The 26,455-nt window shown below is 48.8% G+C and overlaps 9 protein-coding genes across 9 annotated transcripts; 5 read left to right on the top strand and 4 right to left on the bottom strand.

The window, feature by feature from the left end:
• Positions 1-1,783: 1,783 nt before the first annotated feature.
• On the bottom strand, positions 1,784-2,637 carry EPUS_00402 (uncharacterized protein; the record flags this gene model as incomplete). Its single annotated transcript, XM_007806058.1, has 3 exons — positions 1,784-2,093; positions 2,138-2,214; positions 2,275-2,637. 3 exons carry the CDS (start codon positions 2,635-2,637, stop codon positions 1,784-1,786), a joined length of 750 nt encoding a protein of 249 aa, XP_007804249.1.
• A 2,214-nt stretch (positions 2,638-4,851) lies between these two features.
• Positions 4,852-5,511, bottom strand: EPUS_00401 (uncharacterized protein; the record flags this gene model as incomplete). Its single annotated transcript, XM_007806057.1, has 1 exon — positions 4,852-5,511. One exon carries the CDS (start codon positions 5,509-5,511, stop codon positions 4,852-4,854), a length of 660 nt encoding a protein of 219 aa, XP_007804248.1.
• Positions 5,512-6,901: 1,390 nt separating this feature from the next.
• EPUS_00400 (Protein phosphatase PP2A regulatory subunit B) lies at positions 6,902-8,494 on the top strand (the record flags this gene model as incomplete). The annotated part of the gene is made up of 4 exons (XM_007806056.1): positions 6,902-7,069; positions 7,122-7,770; positions 7,826-8,415; positions 8,471-8,494. The coding sequence occupies 4 exons, from the start codon at positions 6,902-6,904 to the stop codon at positions 8,492-8,494; spliced, it is 1,431 nt and encodes a 476-aa protein (XP_007804247.1).
• Positions 8,495-9,206: 712 nt separating this feature from the next.
• EPUS_00399 (COP9 signalosome complex subunit 4) lies at positions 9,207-10,529 on the top strand (the record flags this gene model as incomplete). The annotated part of the gene is made up of 2 exons (XM_007806055.1): positions 9,207-10,448; positions 10,500-10,529. 2 exons carry the CDS (start codon positions 9,207-9,209, stop codon positions 10,527-10,529), a joined length of 1,272 nt encoding a protein of 423 aa, XP_007804246.1.
• A 1,200-nt stretch (positions 10,530-11,729) lies between these two features.
• Positions 11,730-13,106, top strand: EPUS_00398 (Benzoate 4-monooxygenase; the record flags this gene model as incomplete). Its single annotated transcript, XM_007806054.1, has 1 exon — positions 11,730-13,106. The coding sequence occupies one exon, from the start codon at positions 11,730-11,732 to the stop codon at positions 13,104-13,106; it is 1,377 nt and encodes a 458-aa protein (XP_007804245.1).
• Positions 13,107-16,638: 3,532 nt separating this feature from the next.
• Positions 16,639-19,455, top strand: EPUS_00397 (uncharacterized protein; the record flags this gene model as incomplete). Its single annotated transcript, XM_007806053.1, has 1 exon — positions 16,639-19,455. The coding sequence occupies one exon, from the start codon at positions 16,639-16,641 to the stop codon at positions 19,453-19,455; it is 2,817 nt and encodes a 938-aa protein (XP_007804244.1).
• Positions 19,456-20,286: 831 nt separating this feature from the next.
• EPUS_00396 (uncharacterized protein) lies at positions 20,287-22,401 on the top strand (the record flags this gene model as incomplete). The annotated part of the gene is made up of 1 exon (XM_007806052.1): positions 20,287-22,401. One exon carries the CDS (start codon positions 20,287-20,289, stop codon positions 22,399-22,401), a length of 2,115 nt encoding a protein of 704 aa, XP_007804243.1.
• A 948-nt stretch (positions 22,402-23,349) lies between these two features.
• On the bottom strand, positions 23,350-24,778 carry EPUS_00395 (uncharacterized protein; the record flags this gene model as incomplete). Its single annotated transcript, XM_007806051.1, has 4 exons — positions 23,350-23,451; positions 23,543-23,834; positions 23,932-24,129; positions 24,186-24,778. The coding sequence occupies 4 exons, from the start codon at positions 24,776-24,778 to the stop codon at positions 23,350-23,352; spliced, it is 1,185 nt and encodes a 394-aa protein (XP_007804242.1).
• Positions 24,779-25,252: 474 nt separating this feature from the next.
• Positions 25,253-26,424, bottom strand: EPUS_00394 (Mitochondrial thiamine pyrophosphate carrier 1; the record flags this gene model as incomplete). Its single annotated transcript, XM_007806050.1, has 2 exons — positions 25,253-25,397; positions 25,433-26,424. The coding sequence occupies 2 exons, from the start codon at positions 26,422-26,424 to the stop codon at positions 25,253-25,255; spliced, it is 1,137 nt and encodes a 378-aa protein (XP_007804241.1).
• Positions 26,425-26,455: the final 31 nt, after the last annotated feature.

Raw genomic sequence — 26,455 nt, 5'->3', positions numbered from 1 at the left:
TGCTACCCTCGATTGCTGACTGAGCCCATCAAACCTGTAAGCCAGCTAGAGGAGCTGTGAGTGAGCTTATTTCCTGCTTGGATGATGGGTCCTCGGCTTCTGTGACTGGAGCGGACGTTCTGGATTCTCTGCTGACGTGGAGGGAAGGCCCAAGGATCCGTTGCCCTAATCGAAGAGTGTCAGTGGATGCAGCAGGAGCAGAGACTCCCACAGCGAAGAACTTGCCTGGATTGCACCTCTTTGATGCCTAGCACTATACGACCTCAACCAACGAACTAGTTTCTCCATTCGCCGAGGATTTTGTCGCACGTCAAATCTCGCAATCGTCTTGCGTTTCACGGCCACTTCGACGTACTTGTCATCACGACTAATATGAATACGGACATGCTCGAGGCCCTTCCCCTGTTACACATCAGCTTCTGAATAAGAAGTAGGGTAGAATGGTAGAAAATTTCCAACTCACATATTACCAGATCTTGCGTTTTCAAGGAAGAAACCCTCTAATATGTTTTGAAAACGGAATGAGTATGTTCACGACTGCATCTGCAGTGTGGCCTTCGTGCAAAGCTCTGAGACCTATTGCAAGGTCAAAATTCTCAGGGCTTTCCATATAGAGCTCTCGAATCAACTGCTCATCGCGGCTTGAGAGTGGGGTCGGCATCACGTAGATGATACACTTGGTCTCCAGGGTATGATAGATGTGATCTGCTGAATTGACTTGGGCAAAGTGGTGGACAAGACAAAGTTAGATGGCAGATGACTGTGATACTGTCAGGAATGCCAAGATTAGTATATAAGCAGTGGTTGTGTTCCATGATCCGGCTGAGCCGCATCATTCTGTTCTTTTGGCCTAATGGCAGGAGTACGGAATACCTCTAACAGACACAAGAAAGTGTCTGGTTGCCATGGTAACGTAAGTGGACCAGCAATGCAGCACTGGCACCCACAACGTAATACTTTTCACCCAGTCAAAAATGGTACAAGATGACAAGGCTACATCATGATTCATGCTCAAATTGAGACGAAATCAATTTATTTTCCTTATAAATGTCCTACAGGCTTTTTTCTATACTCATGTGTATTTACAGATATAAAGTACACAGAATGCAAACAAGGGAACAGGTTTAAAAACATCTGCATTTAAAGGTTTTATCTAGCTAAGAGGATCAGAGCTGGTCTAGACATGCCATTGCATTGTGGGTGCCTTTGATTTGTTAGTCTACTTACATTAATTAGTTAATTAACGTGAGTCTACGAAGGCCAACAGGTGTTCTTTCTCCACACAACTACACCGCATGTAATCTCATACAGATCTTAAATGTGCCAGTCTCAGCCAGAAGACATGCAATTACTGGTCATTCCAATGTCGCGAATGAACACAAGCTGAAGCTCAGCAGATTTTTTTCCCTTGAATTTTTGCAATTGAGTTGGCGTCCCTACACCACAGCCCAACTACAGGCCTGCAATGTGTACGAGATCGCATGCATCACCATATTGCAGCCTTTCCAAATAGCATTTTGAAGCATTACAGCCAATTGCTTAAGTGAACAGAGCAGAAGGACTTTGCAGCTGACCATCTTTCATCTAATCGTATATACAATACAGACCCCAGATTATTCTATTCCACAACACCACCTTGAGCTATCATGACTCGTCAATGATCTCCTGTGCGATCCTCTCTGCGAATGCGTACACAGTGATCTGTGGATGTCCTGGTGGTAACAAAGCAAAAGAACGCGCATCTACCACCCTGAGTCTCTTTGTTCCTATCACCTTCGCTTTACTATCCACCACCGCCATCGGGTCTTCCTGTCTTCCCATTCCACAAGTTCCCGCGGCATGCCAAATCGTGGCCAGTGGACGTCTGTGACGAGTCTCGAAGCTTGGTCTTTGGGTTGATCGTGACTTCACAGAACTTGGCGCCATCCAACACACCAGAATGGAAATCATCCGTCAATGGAATACCTACCTCAGCCATAGATCCACCGAGCCAATTCGAGAACGGCGAGGCATAGTCTGGATACGTTATTTGCACGGGACCACCTTCTGAGTCGTATGCTGATTCGTTGTATCGAGCTGAGGCATTGGGCGTCCTGGATTCTGATGGAGCAGTCCAACTCACACTCTTTTTAAATACGGCAGAAACTCGTCAAAGGCGTAACTTTCGTCGCCAACAGAATCGGCCCATTGCTCATAAGATTCGGACGTTCCGATCTGACGGACCATGTAGTTTCGTGCAGAGCTGCAATGGTTTCTTTGTCAGACCAATTAAACCATCCCAGTCTTGTCAATGCTCGCACCTGCCACCAAGGCACTTTCCACGAGCATAATGAAGTTCACGCCCATTGGCTCCTGCTTGAGGCTGATAAATTTCCAATCCGTGTCAATAACGTCTTCCGGACTCATGCCAGCTACCAGAATGTCCAAGCCCGGGACCTGTGCAGTTCCATTTTCGATTACGTGATAGTACCCTCCAGCTTCAATGACTGCGACACTGAAATTGCTAGAGAGTCTGTTGGCTAGGGCAAGACCTGCAGTACCTCTGCCAACAATCACATAATCGTACGATGGAATGCTATAGATTTCAGCGAATGAAATGGATGCGAAAAGCACTGCAAGAATGAAGGGGGTAAGCATCTTGCGTTTCTAGGGTTTCTAGGAAAAATGATGAGTGAAAAGACTGAATCCATGAGACTGTCAACAATTATTCCAGGACATTAGTGACTCAGCGGTCCTTTTCTTCTTCACTGGTCCATTCTGAGCTTGGTTTTCTTACGGCCGACCCCATGACTATTCTCAGAAGCGCTCAGAACCTCTGCCGCTTTTGATAGTCAGGCACAGGGGATAACTCTCGAGGGTTTTTTCAAATGTCGGCATGTGGACCAAGCCCTAAAAGTCAAATCCGTGTCTCCGATGGCAGGCATGGCAATGATTTGTGCAAAGAAGTCGATGTGGACACTATTTTCTCCAGGTACACATTACGTGGTAGGCCATCACGTTGATTGCTGTATCCACTCCAGGCACCTCCGGCCAAGCCTAGGTGCTACGTAGTACAATCGCCGACCTAGGCTTAGTGCCCTAGGAGATCATCAGTTGGGGAAACTCAATAACGATCCTCAGCAATCTTCATAATAAACCACACGGCTTCGAGCAGGCCATTTGAAGAATGATAACGATTCGATAGTGGAAATGGATAAAATGCTACTAATTTCGGAGGTTAGTGCCATGAGCCAGGTCTAGAAAGTCATGCTTGCATTAAACAAGGTCTCCTCTTCTCTGAACGCGAGAGAAAATATACTGCATGAGGTCCTTGAGCAACGCAGAATCGTTTTGCTTATCTCCGCTGTTAAGAGTGGCACTGTACTCCGTAAAGGGTTCTGGATTTCAAAATGCGGAAAGGTCATAGCCTCAAGACTCGTTCTGGTGCATGAAACTATCTTCACATATTTACTTCAAGCCTTCTCCTAAAGGTTAGTCGTAGCGAAAGTTCCAGCTGCAATATCGCTCCCCACTGCATACAGAAGGGTTGCGATTTCAATGCATTATACTTACCCCAATCATCCCTAGCGATGATTTGCTATCACTAAGTTCCATAGTTTTCGATGTAAGGAAACAGACTATTTTGCCTACTTCGGTTGTTTGGCCCTCCTCAGTCACATCAGGACAAGTTGCAACAATGTGTGTGGGATATCCAGGATCAGAGTAGAAATGTGCATCCAAATATATGCTCTCCTTGGGAAATTAGGTTTATGTGGCAGTAATGTCTTCTGCAGCTCCTAGGGTCTAATCAACCATCATCTCAAATCCGCTACAATGCATTCCGGCTCACATGTACCATGGTTTCCATCGCGGCTGGATTGCTATTGGCATTGGGTGAAGGATTTGCTCTAAGTCCATATGTAAGTCCTAGTCAAGTTTCGAGCAACTGCACATGAATGCTTTCGACCCGCAAGAAGAGCGGCGCATTGTTGTAAATGAGCCCGAGGAGTTCCTCAGAAGCTGCGCAAGTACCCGTTAGACGCCAAATTTTCCAGCTCAGCGAGCAAGTACAACATATTCCACCCTATCGCCGGCAGATGAGAGTCAAGTGCTCGTCGTGCCTGGATCTAGTATCCAGTCTTTCAGTCCTCAGGTTTCCGTGCCTCCATCAAACTGGAACCATGCGCATCAACCCCATACCAAGCCCCACAGCCGAGGAGTTGGCTCTTGGAAAACCTAACAATGAAGCCAGCTCCACCTCAAACCCGTCACTGGTACCACAGCTTGATTTCAGAGGGTCAAGTGACAGCAGGTCTGGAACAGCAATCTTGCCTGCCCTGGTACATATCTGTCCATGCTTCGAGCTCATATATCATCCGCAAAAACTTCACTATAAACATTGATACACGCGAGTCTCGAGAAGTCTAGGTGTCAACCATATTTGTCCATTTCAGACCCCTTGTGTCAGCCGGTATAACAACCTTATGGGCATCTGAACTGTGACAACAGGAATATTCAGCCTGAGGATTGATAGATGAAGCCTGGTGGTGTTTTTGGACGGAAAGTCGGCACGGAGCCCGGCCAAGGGATTTGGTAGGTTATTGTGCGAGATCCGAAATCGGGTAAGATTACATTCAGACATCTGAAGGGGCAATGTACGGAGAGTCGGCAACGTGTAGTGAAAGTCAAACTTATAGGTCATGCTTTGCCGGAGCCGCTGCTTTGATGGTTCTTTGTGCTGTATCATAAAGATGCTCTTAATATACTGAAGTGGTACATCCCAGTTTGAAGAAACTATACCCTGACGGCCGTCTTGTTGTTCAGAGAGGCATAAGATGGCGCCAGCTTTGCTGTGAAAGCTATCATGTGCTTTCACCCTGATCTTTCGATATGTGCAAGGATCATTCTCAACCGCCGGGTGGCAGGGCCTTCCTCCTCAGACGAGCAAGTGATGGTCTCTCTCCTTGCCTCTTCAATGACTGGCTGAAGGTATCCCCAGACTTCCTCTTGATAATTTTCAATGTCGTCGAAGAAAGATGAGAAATTAATCAAAGATTCACCACGTCTCGCTGCAGAAATTGCAGACTTGTAGTAAGGCTCCGATGCCAGGGCGTTGTCAACATGGCGAACAATCTCCTTGGCGATCCTCATGTCATCTGCGGAGATGGCGTATGGGGGTCCAGGTTCGTTGGGTATGTCCATCCATAAACAAGCATTTGGGTCCTGGAGTAACTTGACCACGTCTACTCCGTCTACTCCGTCTATTCCGTCTGTTGTGTTTTTCTCAGCTGTTCTGTGAACCCCACTTTCGCTCTGTCTATCCACGTATCCTGTCACTGAGAATGCTGTGGAGGGTTCATTGTTCAAAAGTGAATCCCAGACTGCTGAGATATCACCATCCGCAACCTGATGCTGAGGATGATGGCCGTCTGAAGTGGTAGCCACTTGCTTTCCTTTGGCAGGTGCAGAGTACTGCCATATTGATACCTCACTTCCATGCTGTGTACTTTGAATGAATTGGTCTAGTGACATTCCTTCGGTAATATCCCCTGAGCTTCCATTAGGGGATTCTTTCAGTAGACGTGGTTCTCGAAAAACATCCTGCCTACAAGGCAATGATTCAGCTCCGTGACGTTGTCGAGGTCCTTCTGATATGTCACTCGCATTACTTCGTTCTGTGCTCGCAGATAGTGAACTCGGTCCTGCTTTGCCTTCACTACACAGAACTTGAGCGAGCGTGTTAGGATGCTGAGCGCTCTTGGGAGATATCGAATCACGTAATAACCCAGATACCGAGTCCAGTATACGTCCGGAAATGTTCCTAGGGTGTCCCTCCACGATAGCCCTTTCCGCCGGCGGGCGCTCTCCACTTCCTTCTCCCTGCTCTATCTTCATGGAGAAGACCTATGATTCCACAACCCACAATAATTGCAGCCAAGATTAGTGTTCCTTACATACCAGGGCTTAGTAAAGCAAATATTTGGGCCCTGGGGTTCACAAGCACATCGTTTCGTGCTTCAGATCAGGCAACGGCACCATTACAATGAAATGAGAAGTTTCCTCGTATGCGCAGAACTTTGCAAAAGAAGAAAAGCTTGCTCATTCGTAACTTGCAGGAATAGTAATTGGTTAAGGAAAGGCCTCGTGGAACTAGGGAAGTTTGAGCCTCCAACCTTGGCCGGAGTTTAGCGACAGGCATCCCCCCACTACAGACCGGTACTTGCTACCACATACATCTTGACAATAATAGGCCAGGCAAGTCCGCTACACTCTTTCAGTATCATTCCAGCTGACATCTGGACCTTGCCAACCAATAAAGCTGCGCAGATATCCATCATAGCTGAAGCACAATCAGCCGACCTGCTCACACGTGGCCAAGCCAGAGATACCCTGATTACGAAACATTCTACCTTGACTGTGCAGCGGTGTATCGATCTTGATTACCCTTAGAGCCTGACTGTTCTCAACTGCGAACAGCAAGCCGTTCAGGGTCAATCTGCTGCGTCTGTGCTCGAGACTGCTGTGAATACATATAGCATAGCTTCAGTGCACCATCAACAGCTGCTGAGAGGAGCTGGGGTTGTAGCCGCAGGAGGGAGTTTGAAAGATGCCAGAAGGGGATACTGGCACTCCCACATGGAAATTCACACAGTATGTCTCTTCACTTCCGCAATCCTTTTAGCACTCGCAAAGCTCCGTGAAGCATCTCTATCACTGCAGAAGTGCGCCCGGTGGTTTCATTGTTATCTCATTGACGCAGCTCAAGTTTTTGCACTATTCTTCTACAGATAATTCAGGGTTGAACTGTTTGCTGACATGTGTTTCCAGGTGTTTTGGCGATAAAGGCGACGTAGAAGACATCACAGAAGGTATTGCATCAACTTCCTGCAACCACACTTACCTTGATTTACAGCTTCCCACCATGGCTATGCCTGACGATGACTGGTGTCGTCCGGATGTTCTTGAACGTGATACTAATTACTTCTCTACAGCTGACATCATTTCGACGGTCGAATTTGATCACACTGGCAACTATCTGGCAACAGGCGACAAGGGCGGTAGAGTCGTACTTTTTGAGCGCAATGAGAGCGTGAGTGCCACATGAAATTTTACAGCCTGATGACCTCGACCTGACGTCCTAGCAGAAGAAAACATGCGAATACAAGTTTCACACCGAGTTCCAGTCGCATGAACCGGAATTCGATTACCTGAAGTCGCTCGAGATCGAAGAGAAGATCAACAAAATCAAATGGTGTCGGAGACAAAATGCATCCCATTATCTTCTATCTACCAATGATAAGACAATCAAGCTTTGGAAGGTTTTTGAAAAATCGTTAAAAGTTGTCGCGGAGAACAACCTTTCGAGCGATCTAACACCTGCCGGCCCAGGAGGTGGAGGAGGCCCAAGACCTAGTCACGTTCCTTTCCGAGATGCGTCTTCCCTAAAACTACCTCGCATGACACATCATGATACAGTGGTAGCTGCTGTGCCGCGGAGGACGTACTCAAATGCCCATGCATACCACATCAATAGCATATCTGTGAATAGTGATGGAGAGACTTTCATCAGCAGCGACGATCTTCGAATCAATCTTTGGAATCTCAACATCCAAGACCAGAGCTTCAACATTGTGGACATCAAACCAGCTAACATGGAGGAGTTGACAGAAGTAATCACGGCTGCGGAGTTCCACCCTCAAAGCTGCAACTGGTTCATGTATGCTAGCTCTAAGGGTACCATAAAGTTGGCCGACATGCGCGAAAGTGCTTTATGCGATCAGCATGCCAAACGTAGGATATCTCTGTGGATCTATGCATGATCTGCCCTTGCTAATGTGTCATCTAGAGTTCGAACAAGAGGAAGACCCTTCCTCCCGCTCTTTCTTTTCTGAAATTATCTCATCAATATCAGATGTCCGCTTTTCCCATGATGGGCGATACATTCTTTCACGCGACTACCTGACTGTGAAAATCTGGGACGTCAACATGGAACGTCAACCAGTGAAGACGATACCGATTCACGAGCACCTTCGACCAAGACTATGCGATACCTATGAAAATGATAGCATCTTCGACAAGTTCGAAGTGGTTTTCAGTGGCGATGGAGGAAACGTGATGACGGGCAGCTACAACAACAATTTCATGATCTATCCAACCGATCCAGATAAGGAAACGGAAGTCGTGCTACAGGCAGACAAATCTGCCTTCAAAGCAAAGAAAGTGGGAGTTCCTACACCGATCAACTCAACAAGCCCGACTAGTACTACCGGCAAGAAGGGTGGATCGAGAGCTGGCAGTCCTGCAGCTGGGGCTACAGGCCAAGGAGGCAGAATGAGGAAGGAGACCGACGCAGATGCCATTGACTTCAACAAGAAGATTTTGCATATGAGCTGGCATCCATTTGAGGATAGCATTGCCATTGCGGCGACCAACAACGTAAGTAGTTGTCCTGGAGCAATGTCTCTGCCATACCTTCACTGACATACTATAGCTTTTTGTCTTTTCAGCACTGTAATTGGCCAGCGCCAGTTCAACTTCGGCAGTGGCCTACCATACTGTTGGTGTACCGCACCCAGGAGAATGCAAGGCACAGCAATGTCCCGTGATCGAGACTCAGATTGGCCCTTCAGATGTTGGGCAAGGCTTTAGAAACTCAAGGGACAATATTCGAAGTCTTCTCACCACGGCAACGAATGATGAGAATCTGTGCACAAGATAGCAACAAAGCAGAGGCATAGAGATGGGAACGAGCCGGGCCAGCACTCTCTTGACCTAGGTGGCCTGGTCTCCAGCGTATCACAGCTAGATTGAATCAAAGAAATTGAAGTAGTCGTCCTCATTAGGTTGTATCGGTTGAAGGCTTGATAGAGATGAGCAGCATGAAAAGCTACCTGGCATCCTGCTAACAAAATATTATGCCCTACCCTAAAGATTAGAGCATTTCCTACCAGAGTGGCCAGTATTACGACTGGGCTTGCTTTACACACTGGCAGTAAAATACTGCTTAGGGCTAGCCGAGCATGCCAAAGTTAATTACCGGACTGCTAGTGAGGTCCTAAGCTTCACCACCCATGTCACTTCACCCCAGTAGCTATACATAGTACGTCAGTGAACTCAACACCATCGTCTGTATGCCCAGCTGCATTGCCAACACCGCGTAGCATTTGTGGAGAGCCTTCTCTACAGTCCACGACCGTGGTCTTGCATCCTTACTCTGCTGTGCCCAAATGGCTTCTGCGGGCACGACTGCTGGCCTTGAGTCTTTGTCCAATGCTTCACAAGATGCGAAGCCAAAGTTATACAACAACCTACTCGACCAGATCACTACTTCGAAGACCTCTACCGATCAGCTCACGGCTGACTTGGTTGCCTTATCTGATTCGATCCTATCCGGCTCGTTGAGCATCGTAGCCACACGTCCACTCCTTACCAATTTCATCCAAAGCCTATCAAAACTTTCACCTGACACTGTTGTCACGGTTGGCTCCCACGTCCTCAGTGCTTTCCAATCCCAGTCTACAACCTTCGAGGAGCAAGAAGGCCTTCTTCGAGAGGCATTATGTACAGCATACGAGGCTCAGGAAGACTACACCTCTGCTGCAAAAGCACTTCAAGGCATACACCTTGACACTTCTCAACGACAAATCACAGACGAAGCTAAAGTACAGATGTGGATCAAGATAGTGCGACTGTACCTAGAAGATGACGATACTGTCTCTGCCGAACAAGCTTTGAACAAGATTAAGAATCTACCATCCTCGAACCAGACATTAGCCAGCAATTCAGACCTGAAGCTTCATTACCAGCTTTCGCAAGCACGAATCTTAGATGCACGGCGCAAGTTCCTGGATGCTTCAGCTGAATACCTCAATGTCTCTCTGTCAACTGACGTTGCCGAGGATGATCGCTTGCAAGCACTATCTGCCGCAATAAAAACAGCGATCCTCGCGCCTGCTGGGCCACAACGAAGTAAGACTCTAGGCAAGCTGTACAAGGACGAGCGTGCGTCTGAAACAGAAGAATATGGCATTTTGGAAAAGATGTTCCTTGACCGCCTTCTGTCTGCTGAGGAGGTCGATACCTTTGCCGCTAGTTTGCTGCCCCATCAGCTTGCTCAGACTGCGGATGGAAGTACGGTTTTAGCAAAGGCGGTCATTGAGCATAATCTCCTTGCCGCCAGTAGACTCTATGAGAACATCTCCACTATGGCTTTGGGCAAGATCCTAGGGCTTGAAGACGGAAGAGAGGACACGGCGGCTGAGAAAGCAGAGGACTACGCAGCCAGGATGATGGAGCAGGGAAGGCTGAAGGGGAAGATTGATCAGATTGATGGTGTCATCTCGTTCGAGATTCAAGATGGTGTCCAGGCTGGCTCAAGTGAAAGAGAGCTTCGAATGTGGGATTATGGCGTACAAGGTCTGGTTGAAGATGTGGAGAGATGCGCTGCTGGGATCAGCGAAGCTTTTCCAGTAAGTTTTCTGTTCACCAAGGAGTGTTGTATTGCTGACTTGCTGGCTCAGGAGCTGACAGCAGAACGCATGGTGCACTGAAATAGGAAGCTCGAAGCGGAACTTACCAGCACCTTGAGACAGGGCAGCACGATCCTGCCTTTGATTTGCCCACCTTCGAAGCAAAGAGGTCCAAGATTCAAATGTCATGTCACATAAACCCTTGGGATTCGACCAAGTTTCTCTTTCAGCCACCCTGATCAAAGGCTGTGAGAAGACAACTTAGGGATTTCGAGTTGACACATGGGTCACGTGTAGAGGTATCGGAGATGAGGATGATTCCAGATTGGCACCCCCTAAAACCCCTTTCCACAGGGGTTGGGGCGGTTGCGAAGGTAGACGGCAAGGTCTAGAGGCAAGAATGAAATGCGGCAGAATCGAAGCAACCCTCCCCATACTGATGTGGTAGTCAGTTGCTAGGCGAAATAAATCATATGGCGACAGCTGAATGTCCGTCTGTTCTGGGCCTTTCCCACCTGTACTTGTGAGTATGTTTGACCATCAGTATTCATTTGCATTAAGTATATCCTTCGACAGATGCCTACGAGCTGGCCGGTCCCACAAATCCAGGTGCGAATCCACCGGAGACAAACCCGTGTTTTCACCCTTGCGATCCAGTTGTGGATAATGGCGAGCCACCTACGAAATCCAACTTTCAAGCCAAAAATAGGCCAGCTAAATGCCAGTGCTCTCTGGGCATGCTAAATGGAGTGCAGACGATGCCGGGCAGCTGGATCAGGCAATGATTTTGTGGTCTAAGTTAGGGAGCCAATTCCGCACTGCGGGGTTCGACAATCCACTGGAAGCCTCATGCAACCTTGCAAAAACTTGAAGCTTTGGTCAATTGCTTGCCGACTTTCATGTCCGATACCTGAATGCTAGCTGCCCTTGGATATCAGCAGTGAGAATGCAAACATTCAAATAGCCCGTTGTAGGCCTTCAATCTATTTTGCTGTCATCTGAGACAACCAGCACCAACATCCTGTGAAACTTGTACTTCAACTTCATCCACAATCATGTTACTTTCTTTTGTGCTCACTCCTTACACCCTTTTTGCCTTTGCACTTCTCTACTATCTTCTCCCGTATTTTCGTAAGTGGAGTTTGCGGAACATCCCTGCTCCCTTTCCTGCCGCCTTCTCCAACCTGTGGTTGATGTATCAGTGTCGAAGGGGCCGTCGATACAAGGCAGTTGACGATGTCCACAAACGCCTTGGCCCTGTCGTTCGCATTCAACCCAATCATGTCTCCATTGCGGATCCTGATGCAATTCAATCAGTCTACGGCCACGGCAACGAGTTCACTAAGAGGTAGTGCTGTTGATATTTTCTACAAACTTTATGTCTCGAAGCTGAGACAGCTACCTAGTGAATACTATGATGCTTTCGTGTCCATCCAGAGGGGACTGTTCAACACGAGAGACCGAAAGGAACATACTCGCAAACGCAAGACTGTTTCTCACACATTTTCTGCAAAGTCCATCGGCCAATTTGAACAGTATATTCATGGAAACCTGGAACTGTTCGAGAAGAAATGGAATGGCATTTGTGAGACACAAGCAGATCCCCAAACCGGCTATGCCTCAATTGATGCACTGAATTGGTTCAACTATTTGGCCTTTGACATTATTGGCGATCTTGCCTTCGGTGCACCATTTGGAATGCTCGAGAAAGGCAGAGACGTAGCTGAAGTGCAAAAATCCCCTAACAGCGAGATCACGTCTGCTCCAGCTATCGTGGTTCTAAACCGCAGGGGTGAAGTCTCAGGCACCCTTGGCTGCTTTCCTCAGCTCAAACCATACGCAAGATATCTACCGGACCCATTTTTCAGCAAGGGCATTGAAGCTGTGGAAAATCTCGCAGGCATTGCTGTGGCCAGAGTTGAAGCTAGACTTCGAACTCCCGATACTGGTCGGGTTGACCTCTTGGCGCGGTTGATGGAGGGGCAAGATGAGAAAGGAGAAAAGCTAGGACGACAAGAATTGACCGCTGAAGCTCTCACTCAGCTCATTGCTGGGAGTGATACCACTTCCAACACTTCATGTGCACTACTCTACTGGACACTTACAACCCCTGGTGTATTAAAGAATTTGCAAAAGGAGCTGGATGCAGCCATCGAACCAGGAGTGCCATCGTATGACCAAGTCAGGGAGCTAAAGTACATGAACAACGTAATTCAAGAAACGTTGCGCATCCACAGCACGTCTTCTCTTGGCTTACCACGACTGACTCCGATGGCTGCACCAGGTCAGCCATCCCCACCTCCGGTCGAGATACTAGGACACAAATTCCCACCTGGCACCTCTCTATCCGTCCCATCGTACACAATTCATCATTCCAAATCGGTTTGGGGTGACGATGCAGACGAATTCGTCCCAGACCGCTGGGACACAATTACAAAGAGACAGAAGAACTCCTTCATTCCATTCTCATATGGACCAAGAGCTTGTATCGGAAGGAATGTTGCTGAGATGGAACTTGCTTGTATTGTTGGTACAGTTTTCCGCAATTTTGAATTTCAGATGCAACAGGACGGTCCATTGGAAACAAGAGAAGGTTTTTTGAGGAAGCCGCTGGGGTTGAAAGTTGGAATTAGGCGGAGGGAAAATGCAAAGGTCTAAAAAAAGGAATAGCCTGTCAGTATTGAACAAATGAATTGGTTCGATTTCGCTCTAACTTATTTTCGGGATGTATTTTCATAATATCTTTGTATATCACAAGACATTTAACTCGCAAGGCAAATCATAGACACTAGGCTATCATTACTAGCCACGTTCTAAAAAGCATCCATGCCCTCGATTTACATATCATAATTGCTCCTCTTAATACTAAATTCATACTCCAAATCAATAGGATGGCAGCTTCTCCAGCCATCAAACTCTCTCCTTGCTGGCTGATTAATACGTAATGTTCAACGAGAAATGGCCGACATCTATGTTGCCATGTACGCACCCCTGGTCGGCAACCACAAGCACTGGAACATGCAAGTGGTAGTCAAGGACAACGCAGAACCGTCCATACCTCCAATAAACGACAAAAGAAGCGGCCATGATATCGCTACCGATTTCATTCCATCTGTGCTTCGAGAGAGTAGAAAACGGAAAGTTGCTCATCACAGATTCATCCTCATCATCCTCTCGCCATAGCCCAGGAAACGAAGTACATGGGCGATCCACGGACGCGACTTCGACGGCAGCTGCGCGGAGCCAGCACGAGGGTAAAGTCACTGATGAGAATTCTGGCCCTGGAGATTCGAGTCCCAGGAACAGCGTCACGGTAACGACGGCAACGACAATCTATGAAGTACTCAACCAATACCCAGATTTCATCGCTAGTAAGACGATCACTACAAGTGGTTGAGGCAGTGTTCTATCCACCTCTGTGTCGTAAAATTTGGCATTTTTTTCATTGGTTGATAGAGCCGCTCGCGTTTACTCAAAGTGACGTTGAGTTCTGTTAGATGCCTCTCATTTGATGGCGGCTGTTGAGTAAACACTAATGAAGGGACCGCGGGATGCAGAGAAGAAGATGTCAAGCACGGTGTGAAGCAGATCTCATCGAACCTAGGCAGAGACCAGCACGAGAAGAATACTCGAGAAAGGTCCCTGAACCGAGAAAGCGATTCCAGCCGACGATCAGCAGGGCAGTTCGACGGACAGGAACAGTGACGAGGAAGTCACTATTACGCTAAGCAGAAACGGCGGTTGATGAGGTATTTTGGACCAATCATCTGAACCATTGCCATGGTAGATTGATGTCGGGGTTTGGACCGATTGAAATAAATCAGGTATATGGGAATGGCAGGCCAAGATCTATTATGGCTAGGGGTGTGAATGCAAGCTGACTAGGTCTGCCATAGGCTAAAATTCAACGGAAGCGAATCAAAAAAACGTTGATACGGTCTCGAGTGGTGCTGCAGCAGCACGACGACGACAACAACGACGAGGATGGAAGGAAGGAGAGGTGAAGAAGGAGAAAAAGAGGGAAGAAAGCGTTGAAGCCGTACTCGACTACATGTAGGCTACGTAGTACTTTGATGGGTTGTTGTAAACTTTGGTATGGGGTACTTGCTTCGCGGATCGCCATATCAGCCAAACATCGAGACGGCCTTGCTGAAGCCGCGGGGTGGCGCCGGCTGTTTCTATGGGCATCAAACTCGTACACAATGCCATTTCTCGCAACTTCAACTTGCTGATTCGCAGTCCTCTGAACGATCCCTGCCAGGCACATATTCCACCACAGGGCCCGCGCTCTGAGCTCTCCTCAACCCCACCAGAATGCTTCAGTCTGAAACTAAATTCGTTACTATTCCGCTTCCTCTTAAATGAATACATGAGGTCGAATTTGTGGTCGAGTCTGCTCCAAGCTTCAGCGACAACGGTGGTGTTTGGATAGCATGCTGACGGATCGGTCGACAGGTGCGAGTCTCCGCCAGGGACTCGGACGATTGGAGATTGTTCAATTAGTGATATCAAAGGGATGGGTAGGAATGAGGTATGGAGTCATGTATCAAAGTCTTCAATATACCAACAATAGTTATGCCTCCTACCGTAGTACTAGTACTAGACAAACGAACCACAGACCTGCCAAGCACAGTTTAGGGTTGTTCCCGCTGTCAGAAATTGTTAGCGCTAACGGCATTTTCAGGGCGGATATGCAGGCACCGCACCCCTGTCACACCCCCCTGAAGCGTGTACTACGTATGTCCTAATTCCAGCATAAAAGTCATTGCTACAATCAACCATTCATCCAGACTTCAGTCAGGATCTTACCAGCATTTCTTCTGCTGAGCCCATCTCCGGTATCCGTGAGGATGAGTAACGAGTATAATGTGAACCTTCCTCTGCTTTTCATCCGCTCACTGCAACATCACTGATGGGGTCCGTGGAACGTTCAAGTCAAATTATTGTTGGTAAGAGGATAAACGGACTATGTTTGTTGCTCGGCATTGTGTCTTGAACGATCCTACTACCTCAGCTGAGTCTGATCTATATTGTGGTTTCAATCTCCTCGTGACCCCATCGTTTGCTTTTAGACTGATATAGTCAGCAAGAACTGATTCCTGGGAAAACCGGTGCGTTTTCGAACGCAGTCTAGTGGTGAACCGAGGCGTTTTATGTGCGACTAATAAAGTGGTGTACACGGTCCACGGTTCAATGGAAAAGGCTGAAATGAAAGCAAGCAAGTGTCATCTTGAAGGATGAAACAGTAGCCTGGCTGTCATATAACGGTGATCTGGTCATTTGGAGGCTCTTTGCCTGGTAAGGGCACGATTTAGCGATGCACGTAGTAGGATTGAGAGGATCAAGGGGCGGTTGCGGAAGAGGCGCTCGGAACTTACATGCCGGACGCCGCGAAGGAGGCTTTGGCCCTGCCAACCTGCCAACGACAGATAAGGGAGACTAGTCAGTAGGCGGCAGCTTGAATGTGTTGGCCCCATGGGAAAACGCAAAACATGTTAACAAAACTCCTGCATACGACTAGGACAACTAGCTTCTTGATCAAACGGGTGGGCCCTGGCACTCGTACAAATAGAAAAGACCTCTGCTAGGTGGGATTGGAGCTGGATCAATGCAGTGGAGCTCGATCTAGCAAATGATTGCTCTAATATCGGATCATACGTAGTAAGCAGGCAAGGAGGAGAACTTGGAAGTGCGCCATGGCCCCCTGGTAGCGTCTGATATGCCCGTTTGTTAGTGGCATTCTAAATTCATTTTGGCGGGCGGCAACCCTGGTAGGGATTGTCCCCAAAGGAAAATCTTCGTCAGTGCCAAGTGCCTCATACCATCGGTATGCAGTGACACGCTGCGTGGAGCAGCTCCATCTTCATACAAATAAACCCCTCTCTTTGATCTCTTCATTTCTATCATATAGTTTAGACCACCAAGTCTTCATTGACCATTGAAATCTTCAAGTGCCTGCAACCTTTGTCAATTGCAGCTATCAATCGTTATTTTCCTAAGGCAACCCCACTGTCGCTTTGCATTTATTCAATTGCCGGCTGGCCAGCACACTCTATTTCAAGTAACGTTCTCTAATTGTGATTTTTTTTGTCTTGTGAAGCTTAAACCAGAGAAGCCCTCAATACATTTCGTGGCCCTCTCAAAAAGACTGTTATTCCCCCAAGTTCTACTTCGTCCATCAACCCTCTAAATGTCGACTCCGATTCATGAGCAGGCAGAGCCTAAGATGCATAACAATACAAGACGTTCATCAGAAGAAGAGAGGACTGCCGTTGGAGATGAAGCAGCCAATGGTGATGGCCTCACCAAGAAGGTCACGTCGGAGTCTGCCGAGTATTTCGAGCAGGGCAGATCGGCAGCCTCAAAGACACGGGAGAGGAACAATCGATTGGGAGATGATCTAGCGCTCTTACAAGCAGAAAGAATTGCTTCACACGCCGTCGAGAGACAATCTGGAGAAACAGAGCACAACATGCATCGCTCGAGAACACGTGGAAATGAGCCTGTTGACGAGTTCGATGCTGCGACAAATCCAGTCCACGAACGGACACAGCTTTACAAGCCACCAGAGAAGCCCTCGAACAAGTTCGCACAATTCTTCAAGTACATCCATCATTCAATCTTTATCGTTAGGTACTTTATGTACATCGTGCCACTGGTCGCTTTGATTCTTGTTCCCTTGCTCCTCGGAGCCCTTGCCTTCCCTAATGCACATGTTGGTGGAGTACAGCTGGTCTGGTTCTCTATATGGCTCGAAATCGTCTGGCTTACTCTCTGGGCTGGTCGTATTGTTGCTAAATGCATTCCCTGGCCTTTGGGCCTTATCTCCAGCCTGTTCACAAATAACTCCAAGAAATGGCGTGATCTAGGCAAACAGCTAGAAGTACCTGCCACCCTCTTCTTCTGGTGGCTTGGTATTGAGATCTCGTTTCTGCCGACCATGAAGAATCATTCGATTGATGGAAACAAAGAAACGCGAGATTGGCAGCGGACAATGAACAAGATAATTATCTCGGTCTTCGTCGGCTTTATTCTTAACTTTATCGAAAAGATCCTCATTCAATTGATCGCTATCAGCTTTCATCTTAGAACGTACGCGGATCGAATTGATATCAACAAATTTCAGATCGGCAGCCTCACGAAGCTCTATCAATATTCGAAGCAGAAGATCGTGGTTGACGATTCAGAGTTTGAAGGAGAGGAAAGAAAATCGGGTCCTGCGTCAGGCGCGCGTACACCTGCTATCTATGCCGAAAAGGCCACAAGGGCAGCCAAGGAAGCCTTTTCTAAAGTCGGCGATGTTGCTGGAACAGTGGCAGAAGACTTTACCGGCAAAACTGTGGTCAAGTCCTCGCATCCGCATCAAGTCATCCTTCAGCTGCTGAACACCACAGGCGGTAGCCAAGTGCTTGCTCGACGATTGTATCGGACTTTTGGACGCGAAGGATTCGACACCGTCTTCCCTGGTGATCTCAAATGTGCTTTCGAGACAGAAGAAGAGGCCGAGGCAGCATTCAGCATGTTTGACAAGGATATGAATGGCGACATTTCCATGGAAGAGCTCGAAGCCGTCTGTGTCGAAATTGGACGAGAACGTAAGTCAATCACTGCTTCGCTCAAGGACCTAGATTCGGTCGTGTCGAAACTCGACGATGTCTTCGTATTCATCGTTGTCGTCATCACGCTACTTGTGTTCTTATCACTCATTTCGACATCTGCGGCTGGCGTTCTGACATCTGCCGGGTCCACTCTCCTGGCTCTGTCGTGGCTCTTCGCGGCTACTGCTCAGGAATTCTTGCAATCGGTCATCTTCGTCTTCGTCAAACATCCATTTGATGTTGGGGATCGAGTCTCGATCTATGGCAATACAGGTGCTACCCTCCAAGGTGACGACTACTTCGTCAAAGAGATTGCTCTTCTCTATACCGAATTCAAGAAGATGGAAGGTCACATCGTCCAGGCCCCTAATTCCTACCTCAACACCTTGTTCATTCTAAATATGCGAAGATCTGGTGGACTGGCTGAGGCGCTGCCTATTGTCATTAGGTTTGGCACCACTCTTGAGCAAATTGACGCTCTTCGTCAAAGTCTGCTGGATTTTGTCAAGGCTGAGAAGCGAGAATACCAAGGCAACATTCTGACGGAGCTTCGAGAAGTCAAAGAGGCTTATTCGCTAACGTTGAACGTTGTCTTCTTCTACAAATCTAACTGGCAAAATGAGCTTCTTCGTCTCCAACGACGAAACAAATTCATTTGCGCACTCATGGTTGCGATGCAGGACATTGGTATTGAAGGGCCTCGCCGCAATATCCCTGGGGCAAAGGTCGACCTGCCATACTACGTTCAGTATCCTGGAGGAGATTCTTCAAGCTTTGCCTCGAATACGGAAAGTGGTCTCGGTCCCTCGGCTACATCGACCTCTGATCATCAGGCACCATTTGTGGCTCCTGCGAAGATGAATAGCCTCCATTCCAAGCCAAGTATCAGCCGTACTGCATCTGGTACCGATAGCAGGCCACGAGGCGAATCGGTTTCTGCAATGGCTAAGCGAGTCGACTTTTCGCTCGGGATGCAAGACGTCAGCTCTGGTGATCTTATGTCGGGTGACCTATTTGACGATCGTTCTCGCTCCCGTCTACCTCCTGCAGCCCGCAATGCTGGGGCAGATCGCATCGATGAAGAAGAAGAATCAGATTACGCGCAGACAACAGGTCGGAAAACGAGCCATGAAAGTCACCGTCATATGCACAGTAGTGTTGTCAGACGTTCGACATCAGCAAGCAGCAATACAACGCACCACAATCGATTCTTTGACCGACTGGGTCGAGTTGGCACACGACAATTTGAATCTAATCGTACAGCAGAACCCGACCTGATGGAGCAAGGACGGTTGGATCCACGATCTAGCACCTCTCAAAATCAAGCTGTTCTCGAAGATACACAAACCACGTCTGGTGGTTTGTCTCGCAGTCAGACTGAAGACTTTGAACTGAGGCGGATGCGTTGATAGCTTCGTGGTCGACAACTCAATTTACAGTGTCTTTATTTTGTTACAGCGTCTTCTTGCAGGCGTTTACTGGATTCAAAAACAAGCTTCCGCCGTGTCAGAAATTTGCAAGATCGTCCCTGAGGTGGAGAGGAAGCTTTGGTTGTTAGATTGGAGCTGAGGTCGAGGACCGCTCCCAACCACGCTGGCACAGCGTGTAGATAGATCAATGTCTGAATCTTCTCATGAAGGTCCTAGCAGATGTTGCAATTTTAATCTCCGTTTCATCTCTGTCTCTGTCTCTGTCTTTGCTTCTGACTCTATCTCTAGCCCTAACCCCTAGCCCTGGCCCCAAAATAAGGATTTCACGTGCCAATACGGAGTACCTCAGACAGGCTCAGGACTGGTGGCTTGGCGAATGATGTCATTTGATGTTGGTTATCAATCTGGCCCATTCCAGCCAAGACAAACCAATCCAGTACCATGGCATGGCACTGCCAGTGGCAGGGACAGGGCAATCCAAGTAAATGGATATCCTCATTTGCGAATCCATGTTTGCCCCAACCAGCAGATCGATCGGCAAATCTGTCAATGGCCACTCGTGGCTGTCAATTTGCCCTCCGACGTTTCGTATATGCGCCCACGCCCGTGCTTGGTCATTTCTTTCCTAGTCGGATCTTTGTTGAGTAATTCTTTTCAACGGGCGACACGGTCAAATATCCTGCTCCTTCGCAATTGGAGTTTGACCACGCATGTTTTTGGCCTCCAGTCAATCCTTCTGTACTCCCCATTTTTCGATCTCGAGCCTGCAGTCACGAAGAACTGTAATCACTTCGATGTGTTGCGAGCAGTATGGCTCAATCAGTCCCAAGAACCCCGACACAGAGTGCAGCTCAGTACTCTCAGCAAGCCGAGAAGCTCTCTCTCGCTACTTCGAATGATGACCCATCAGAAACGTCCAGCACGAGTACCGCTGTCGAAGCCAAGTTCATCACGCCCCTAGATCCAGTGATAGTACTAGCAGATGGGAACCGACTCCCTGCCGTGCCGCCTGCTGAAGCTGCCAAGCTGAATAAGTTGAAGAATGATATGGAAGGCTATAATCATAGTAGAAGAAGGCTAAGCAGCCAAAGTACAGAATCACGAATTGGGGCAGAAGATGCAGTGCCAGGTTGTACAGTCAAATCAGAATCTGAATGGCTGGATGAATCGTCGCTCAACGAGCCCAGTGCTAGGTTGGCAGCCGCCGTGCCACCGAGCAGGACACATCCTCTATTCCCACCTCTTCCATTATATGGCCCGCCATCGATGCTGCGGAATTTGCAGTGCAAAGCTCTCCGCTTCTCTTCATGTATTCTGTCATTAGCTTTCCTCGGTGTTATCGTCCTCGGCTCCGCCTTCACAAGCATACCGTTGATGTTCCAGCACATTGGCTTGCGCTTGACATTCCGCAACCCCGATGCACGACGGCCTTTCCACCAAGAAGAGGTACGACGAAAGAGTGCTAGGCGGCAGGCCGAAAGAGAATGGACCCGACAACGCAAGCGGAGGCGTAGCCAATCTGAGGAGGGCAGCAAGGAGCTTGGTCAATTGCAAGACGATTTTCAGCCCACCGAAGGAGGTCCTGACCGACTGATGTGTGATGTTGGATATTATGCGCGCAGAGTTGGGCTGGACGTCGAGGAGTTCAAGGTGCAAACAGAGGACGGTTTCATCATTACTCTCTGGCATGTTTTTAATCCTACCGAGTACGTGCCATGTAGCGCTGACGCTCGGGGGCACAAATCGCCAAATGTTTTCGTCGATGAAGAGCGGAAAGCGCATAGTTATCAGAGAAAGCAATACACTGATGGCTCACGACGATATCCTGTCCTTCTGGTTCATGGTCTGCTGCAAAGTGCCGGGGCATACTGCACCAATGACGACGACAGCCTGGCATTCTACCTCTGCAAGGCTGGTTACGACGTATGGCTCGGAAACAACCGTTGTGGTTTCGAACCTAAACATACCACGCTCGATTACTACGATCCTAGAATGTGGGCCTGGAACATCCGCCAAATGGGCGTCATGGACCTCCCGGCTCTAATATCGCGAGTCCTTCTGGAGACAGACTTCGAAAAACTCGGCCTAATATGCCACTCCCAAGGCACAACACAAACCTTCGTCGCCCTAGCGAAAGAACAACGACCCGACCTCGGCAACAAGATCAGCGTCTTCTGCGCCCTAGCACCCGCCGTGTACGCCGGCCCTCTGATCGGCAAAATGTATTTCAAATTTATGCGCGTCATTTCCCCAGCCATGTTCCGCATCTTCTTCGGCATCCACGCCTTCATCCCCTTCATGATGACGATGCATCGACTGCTACCGGGTACCCTCTATGGCGCGATGGGATACCGCGTCTTCTCCTTCTTATTCAACTGGACCGACGCCCGCTGGGAGCGAGACCTCCGAGATCGCATGTTCCAATTTGCGCCTGTATACGTCAGCGCTGAGAGCATGCGCTGGTGGCTGGGCAGGGAATGTTTTGCACGCCACAAATGCATCCTCGCTACCCGCGAAGAAGGGAATGCAGAAGACGCGGAAGACGAAGAGGCTGAGCAACAACGAGAAGAGATGGAAGAAGCTGCTGGACGCGGCGGCCAAGAAGAAAAAGAACGTATGGCTTGGTACAACGACCAAGCGCCCCCATTTGCGCTTTGGATTGCGGGGTCGGATGATCTGGTTGACGGGAGGAGGCTTCTAAGGAGGTTCCAAAGGGGGAGAGAGCCGTATGTGAGGTTGGTGCATGCTAAGGTTATTGAAGAGTATGAGCATTTGGATGTTCTTTGGGCTATGGACTCGATTGAGAAGGTGGGAAGGGAGGTTAGGGATGTTATTTGGAAAACGGCATCTGAGGAGGCGAGGAAGATTTGTCGGATTCCCAGGGGGTTTGAAGAGGAGGAAGGGATGGAATTGGTTAGTAGTTGAGTAAGAGGAGGGTTGGAACAAGTGTTGATTTGGTGACTTTTCCATTTGGTGTTGATGGATATACTGACGTGTTGTACATATGTCCTTGAACATACTACACGACATAATAGCGGTACATATTTGGGCAGTAGCGAGGCGTTTGTGGGCTTGCTTCTACGAGTGCATGACATTGGGCAGCAGAGTGAGAGAGGCGCCGGCTGGGGACGATGTATATTGGATGCTATCCGCCATAGTGGCCATAAAGTCATCCATCTTGTTAAAACTGCATGAAAACAGAGGTATAGAACCCATCTGATGGTTACTATTACATACGTAAAGGCAATATAGGCAACGTCTGCAATCGAGTGTGGGGTGTTAGCAACAGCTTCGATAATACAATCCAGTACAGTGGCTATCCACTCCCCCGAATACCCTGGTACTACATACATATGGGGGAGAAGCATTCGCGCCTAGAATGCCATCTCACATCACATCATAACATCTCGTATCATGTGTACGGTTCTCATTCGCACATGCCGGGCGAGAGGGGATGGGAGGGAAGGGGGGGGGGCAAGGGGGAAGGGCATGATGTAGGCCATCGTTACTTTCACTTAGTTGGAGGGAGGGAGGGAGAGGATGGTCAAGCTCGCTTTGATTTTGATTGCGATGTGTGTGTGATTGTGTTGCTGCGTGGGATGTGATGCATAGCCAGAGCATGACCATATGTGAGCTATGTACTGTCCGTCCGTCCGTCTGTCCTTCCGACTCTTCCTGTCAGTTCTGCCCTTGCAATCATGTTCATCCATACAACTATCCATCCATCCATCCATCCTGCCTCAGCCCCGTATAGCCAGTAGTCAGTCAGTCTGTCTGTCTGACCGTGGCAAAGTTGTTCCATGTCGTCTGGTTGCCTGTTCCTTCTCGTGTTTCCTTCATTGCTTCCGTCATGCCCTTCATGCCTTCATGCCTTCATGCTGCCCGGTTGAGTGGTGGGTCGTGAGTGATGTGGTGTTTAGATGCTTCAGTCTCGTCGTCTTCGTCTGCGTCTTCGTCTTCGGTGTTGGTCTTTGTCTGCGTCTCCGTTATGGTTTAGTAGATTGGTATCGTTGCGGTGGTGATGTGGTGTCTTGGTGTACATCGAGCGAGTTACTGGATGATGTACTGCGTTGATGAGTGGCTTGATGAATGATTGATTGGCTTGGTTGTTGAGGTGAGGGTGGAGATCATGGATGCCATTGGTTGTTGCTGATGTTGTTGCTGTTCTGATTGCTGCTCGTGGGGTTACGTCTTCTGCTGACGCAGTGGGGGAGGACGCTCGATTGTATCGCTTGTTGGCGTTGGCAATGTCTTTGGTGGTGGATGCGATGCAATGATCCTTGTCAATGGCGCAGCTTGGTGGACGTCGAAGCAGTGTTGTTGGCTTGACTTCGTTCCATGTGATGATCTTGATGTTGCTGACATAGACAAAGCAAGGTCCAGCCTCGCACACAATAGAAGATGGAAGACGACCAGCGTCTCATCCTACGAACCGTCTTCGCTTCTCCCTCTTACCTCTTCCACCTCCTCACAGTCAGCGACACTAGAGGACTTAAGCGCCTCGGTACCACAGGGTACGTAGTCGTCGTGCCTATGTTTCCCGCCTCGCACCAAACTTCCGTGGGACGTGCCAGAGGACTTAAGCGCCTCGGTACCACCAGGGTACATACTCGCAGCACTCTCAGGAGAAGAACGCGAAGGGCATTGGTTCGTCTATCAGTAGAGGTCAGTCAGTGACAAAAGAGATGGGAGAAGATGGGCAGAATTACATACCTTTCTTTCCGGAAAAACGGTCCCAATACCCTTGCGCCTCCCTCCGAGCCCAATCCCTGTTCCCAGCAGGACCGTTGGCGAACCAGTCCTCGATGGGGGTCTCTTGGCTCCTTCCCCTCTTCCCCGCGTACTCGACAACTATCGTCGATGAGAAGACGGATCTCCACATCTCAAGATGCCAGGTGAGATATTCGAGGTTGAGTCTCTCCTCCGGAGGATTGTCCAGGGCAAGAGACCATTCGAGAAAGCTTCGCAGACCAGCTGGAAGCCCCTGAATAGCCCAAGCGACAAGGAGAAGATCCGAGGGGAGAGTCTGGCGGATGGGTAGGGAAGCGAGCCAGTTGACAAACAGGTGGATAGAATGGATGGAGGTGAAGGGATCCATACCTTTGCAAACATTGCGAAAGCCTTTCTGGGAGGAGGCACATTGGAGGAAGGTAAGTGCAGTCAGCGCCAGGCTGATCTGCGAGGGAGAAGACGAAGGGGCAGAAGGAGTGGGGGCGGATGAGATGTTGGCGACCTGCGCCAGGGGAGACGGACGAGAAGGGCGGTGCATCATGGGGATCATGGGGTTGGGGTATGGTGCCATCTCGTGTTGTGATTAAGAAGTTTGGAGTTTGAAGACGAAGGAGACGATGTAGACGGTGTAGACTGAAGCTTGTGATGTGGATACGAGAAGAAGAATTTCTGCCAGGAAGTGTGAGAAGGGAGTATAAGTACTTTGTGGCGCTAGAAGGAGCTGTTGCAGGACGTGCTGAATAGCCATTGTGCTGGGCTATTGACGAGGCATCGGAAGGTGTTATGCAAACACCACAGTGAATTGTTCCATTCACGCTATTGACAAGCGCCATTGTTGGTCAGAATAGCGAAATAGCTGAACGGGGTAATTGGTGAGATGAAATGGGAGGACAATACACAATCTGGTAAGGAGAATACCCGCCTCATTCAGAGCAGGCTGACCATTCAGAGCAGGCTGACCATTCAGAGCAGGCTGACCAGTCAGAGCAGAACAAGCAGGTAATAGCAGCACCGTGCTTGAGCGCAGGCCATCAAGCTCCCGGACCTACAACAGACATGCCAGCACGTGCATGGCGGTTAACCACAGCGTTGGCCTAAGGATGGTGCTTGTAATCTTCGATGGTAGACCTCGACACAGAATACTCTCGGAAGAGGTCATGTTGGAAGTATAGCTCTTGTCTTTATTTTCGCTATGACCAGGATGGGCCCGGCGAGACTGACTCACTCCATTATCTCCTTTCGCATCAAAAACTGCAGAGCTCGTTCATATGTCCACATGGTCACAGCACTTGCAGGAGCTGCCTTCACCAAACTAACCGTTAAACCCCTGTACATCCCCCGAAATCCTTCCTTCTCCATAACCGTTTGCAGAGTATGAAACACGCCTCTGTACTCTGGAATGTTGCGATGGATGTATCGTGTCCTAGTAGGACCCTGAACCTGCAGTCTCTTCCTTGCCAGATCAAGTGGGAAGACGCCCGTCTTCGAGAGTGTACTTGCTAGGATCCCGGCTGTAGCGTCTCCAGATCCGAGTGGAAGCTCGAGAGAGCCCAGCAACAGCCTTAATGATTCATAGCTTGCAAAGAAAAGGCCCATGTAAGGTACGATTTGCCCAACGGAAGCACCCAAGCCTTGGAAGAAGCCTCGTGGACCTTCATGACGGGCAATATCTCTGATGGAGGCGAGGAGGGATGTGTAGACCTTCTCGTTGCCTTGAGCAGCAAACCTCGTCCTAAGCAAGTCCAAAGGATATGTGGCGGCTGTTGCTACTGCGCCTGCGGAAGCACCGCTTATGAAAGACTCTACGGAAGGAGGTAGTCGACGTGGTAATCCTGACTGGAGCTGAGTGACACTGCGATAGGTAGTGAATTGGAGACCTCCATAGCAAACATAGAGAAGTTCTGCCGGAATGTTGCCCTTCCACAGCCCCGTTATGCCTTCTTGCCGCAAAATAGCTTTCAGTGTTGAAAGAGTACCCTTGTATATCGGACCATTGGTGCCTTTGTGTGCAAGCGGATCAAATAAAGAATGGGTTTGAAGCTGGAGGCGTATCTTGACCACGTCGAGAGGTGCAATGCAGAACCGTGAGACCAGGCCAGCGATGCCACCAGCAAGGATGACCTGTTTCTTGCTGCCCTGTACCAATATCAGCAGACGTGTCCTCGGCTTGGGATCTCTGTCTACTTCATCTTTGAGGTGCTCTGCACCTTTCGACATGCATCAGACTGAGGCGCCTGCTTATGCTATT

This window comes from Endocarpon pusillum, assembly GCF_000464535.1.
Source record: "Endocarpon pusillum Z07020 unplaced genomic scaffold scaffold4993, whole genome shotgun sequence".
NCBI lineage: Eukaryota > Fungi > Ascomycota > Eurotiomycetes > Verrucariales > Verrucariaceae > Endocarpon > Endocarpon pusillum.
Note: the sequence above shows the minus strand (reverse complement) of the source record. Positions and strands in the feature narration are given on the sequence as shown.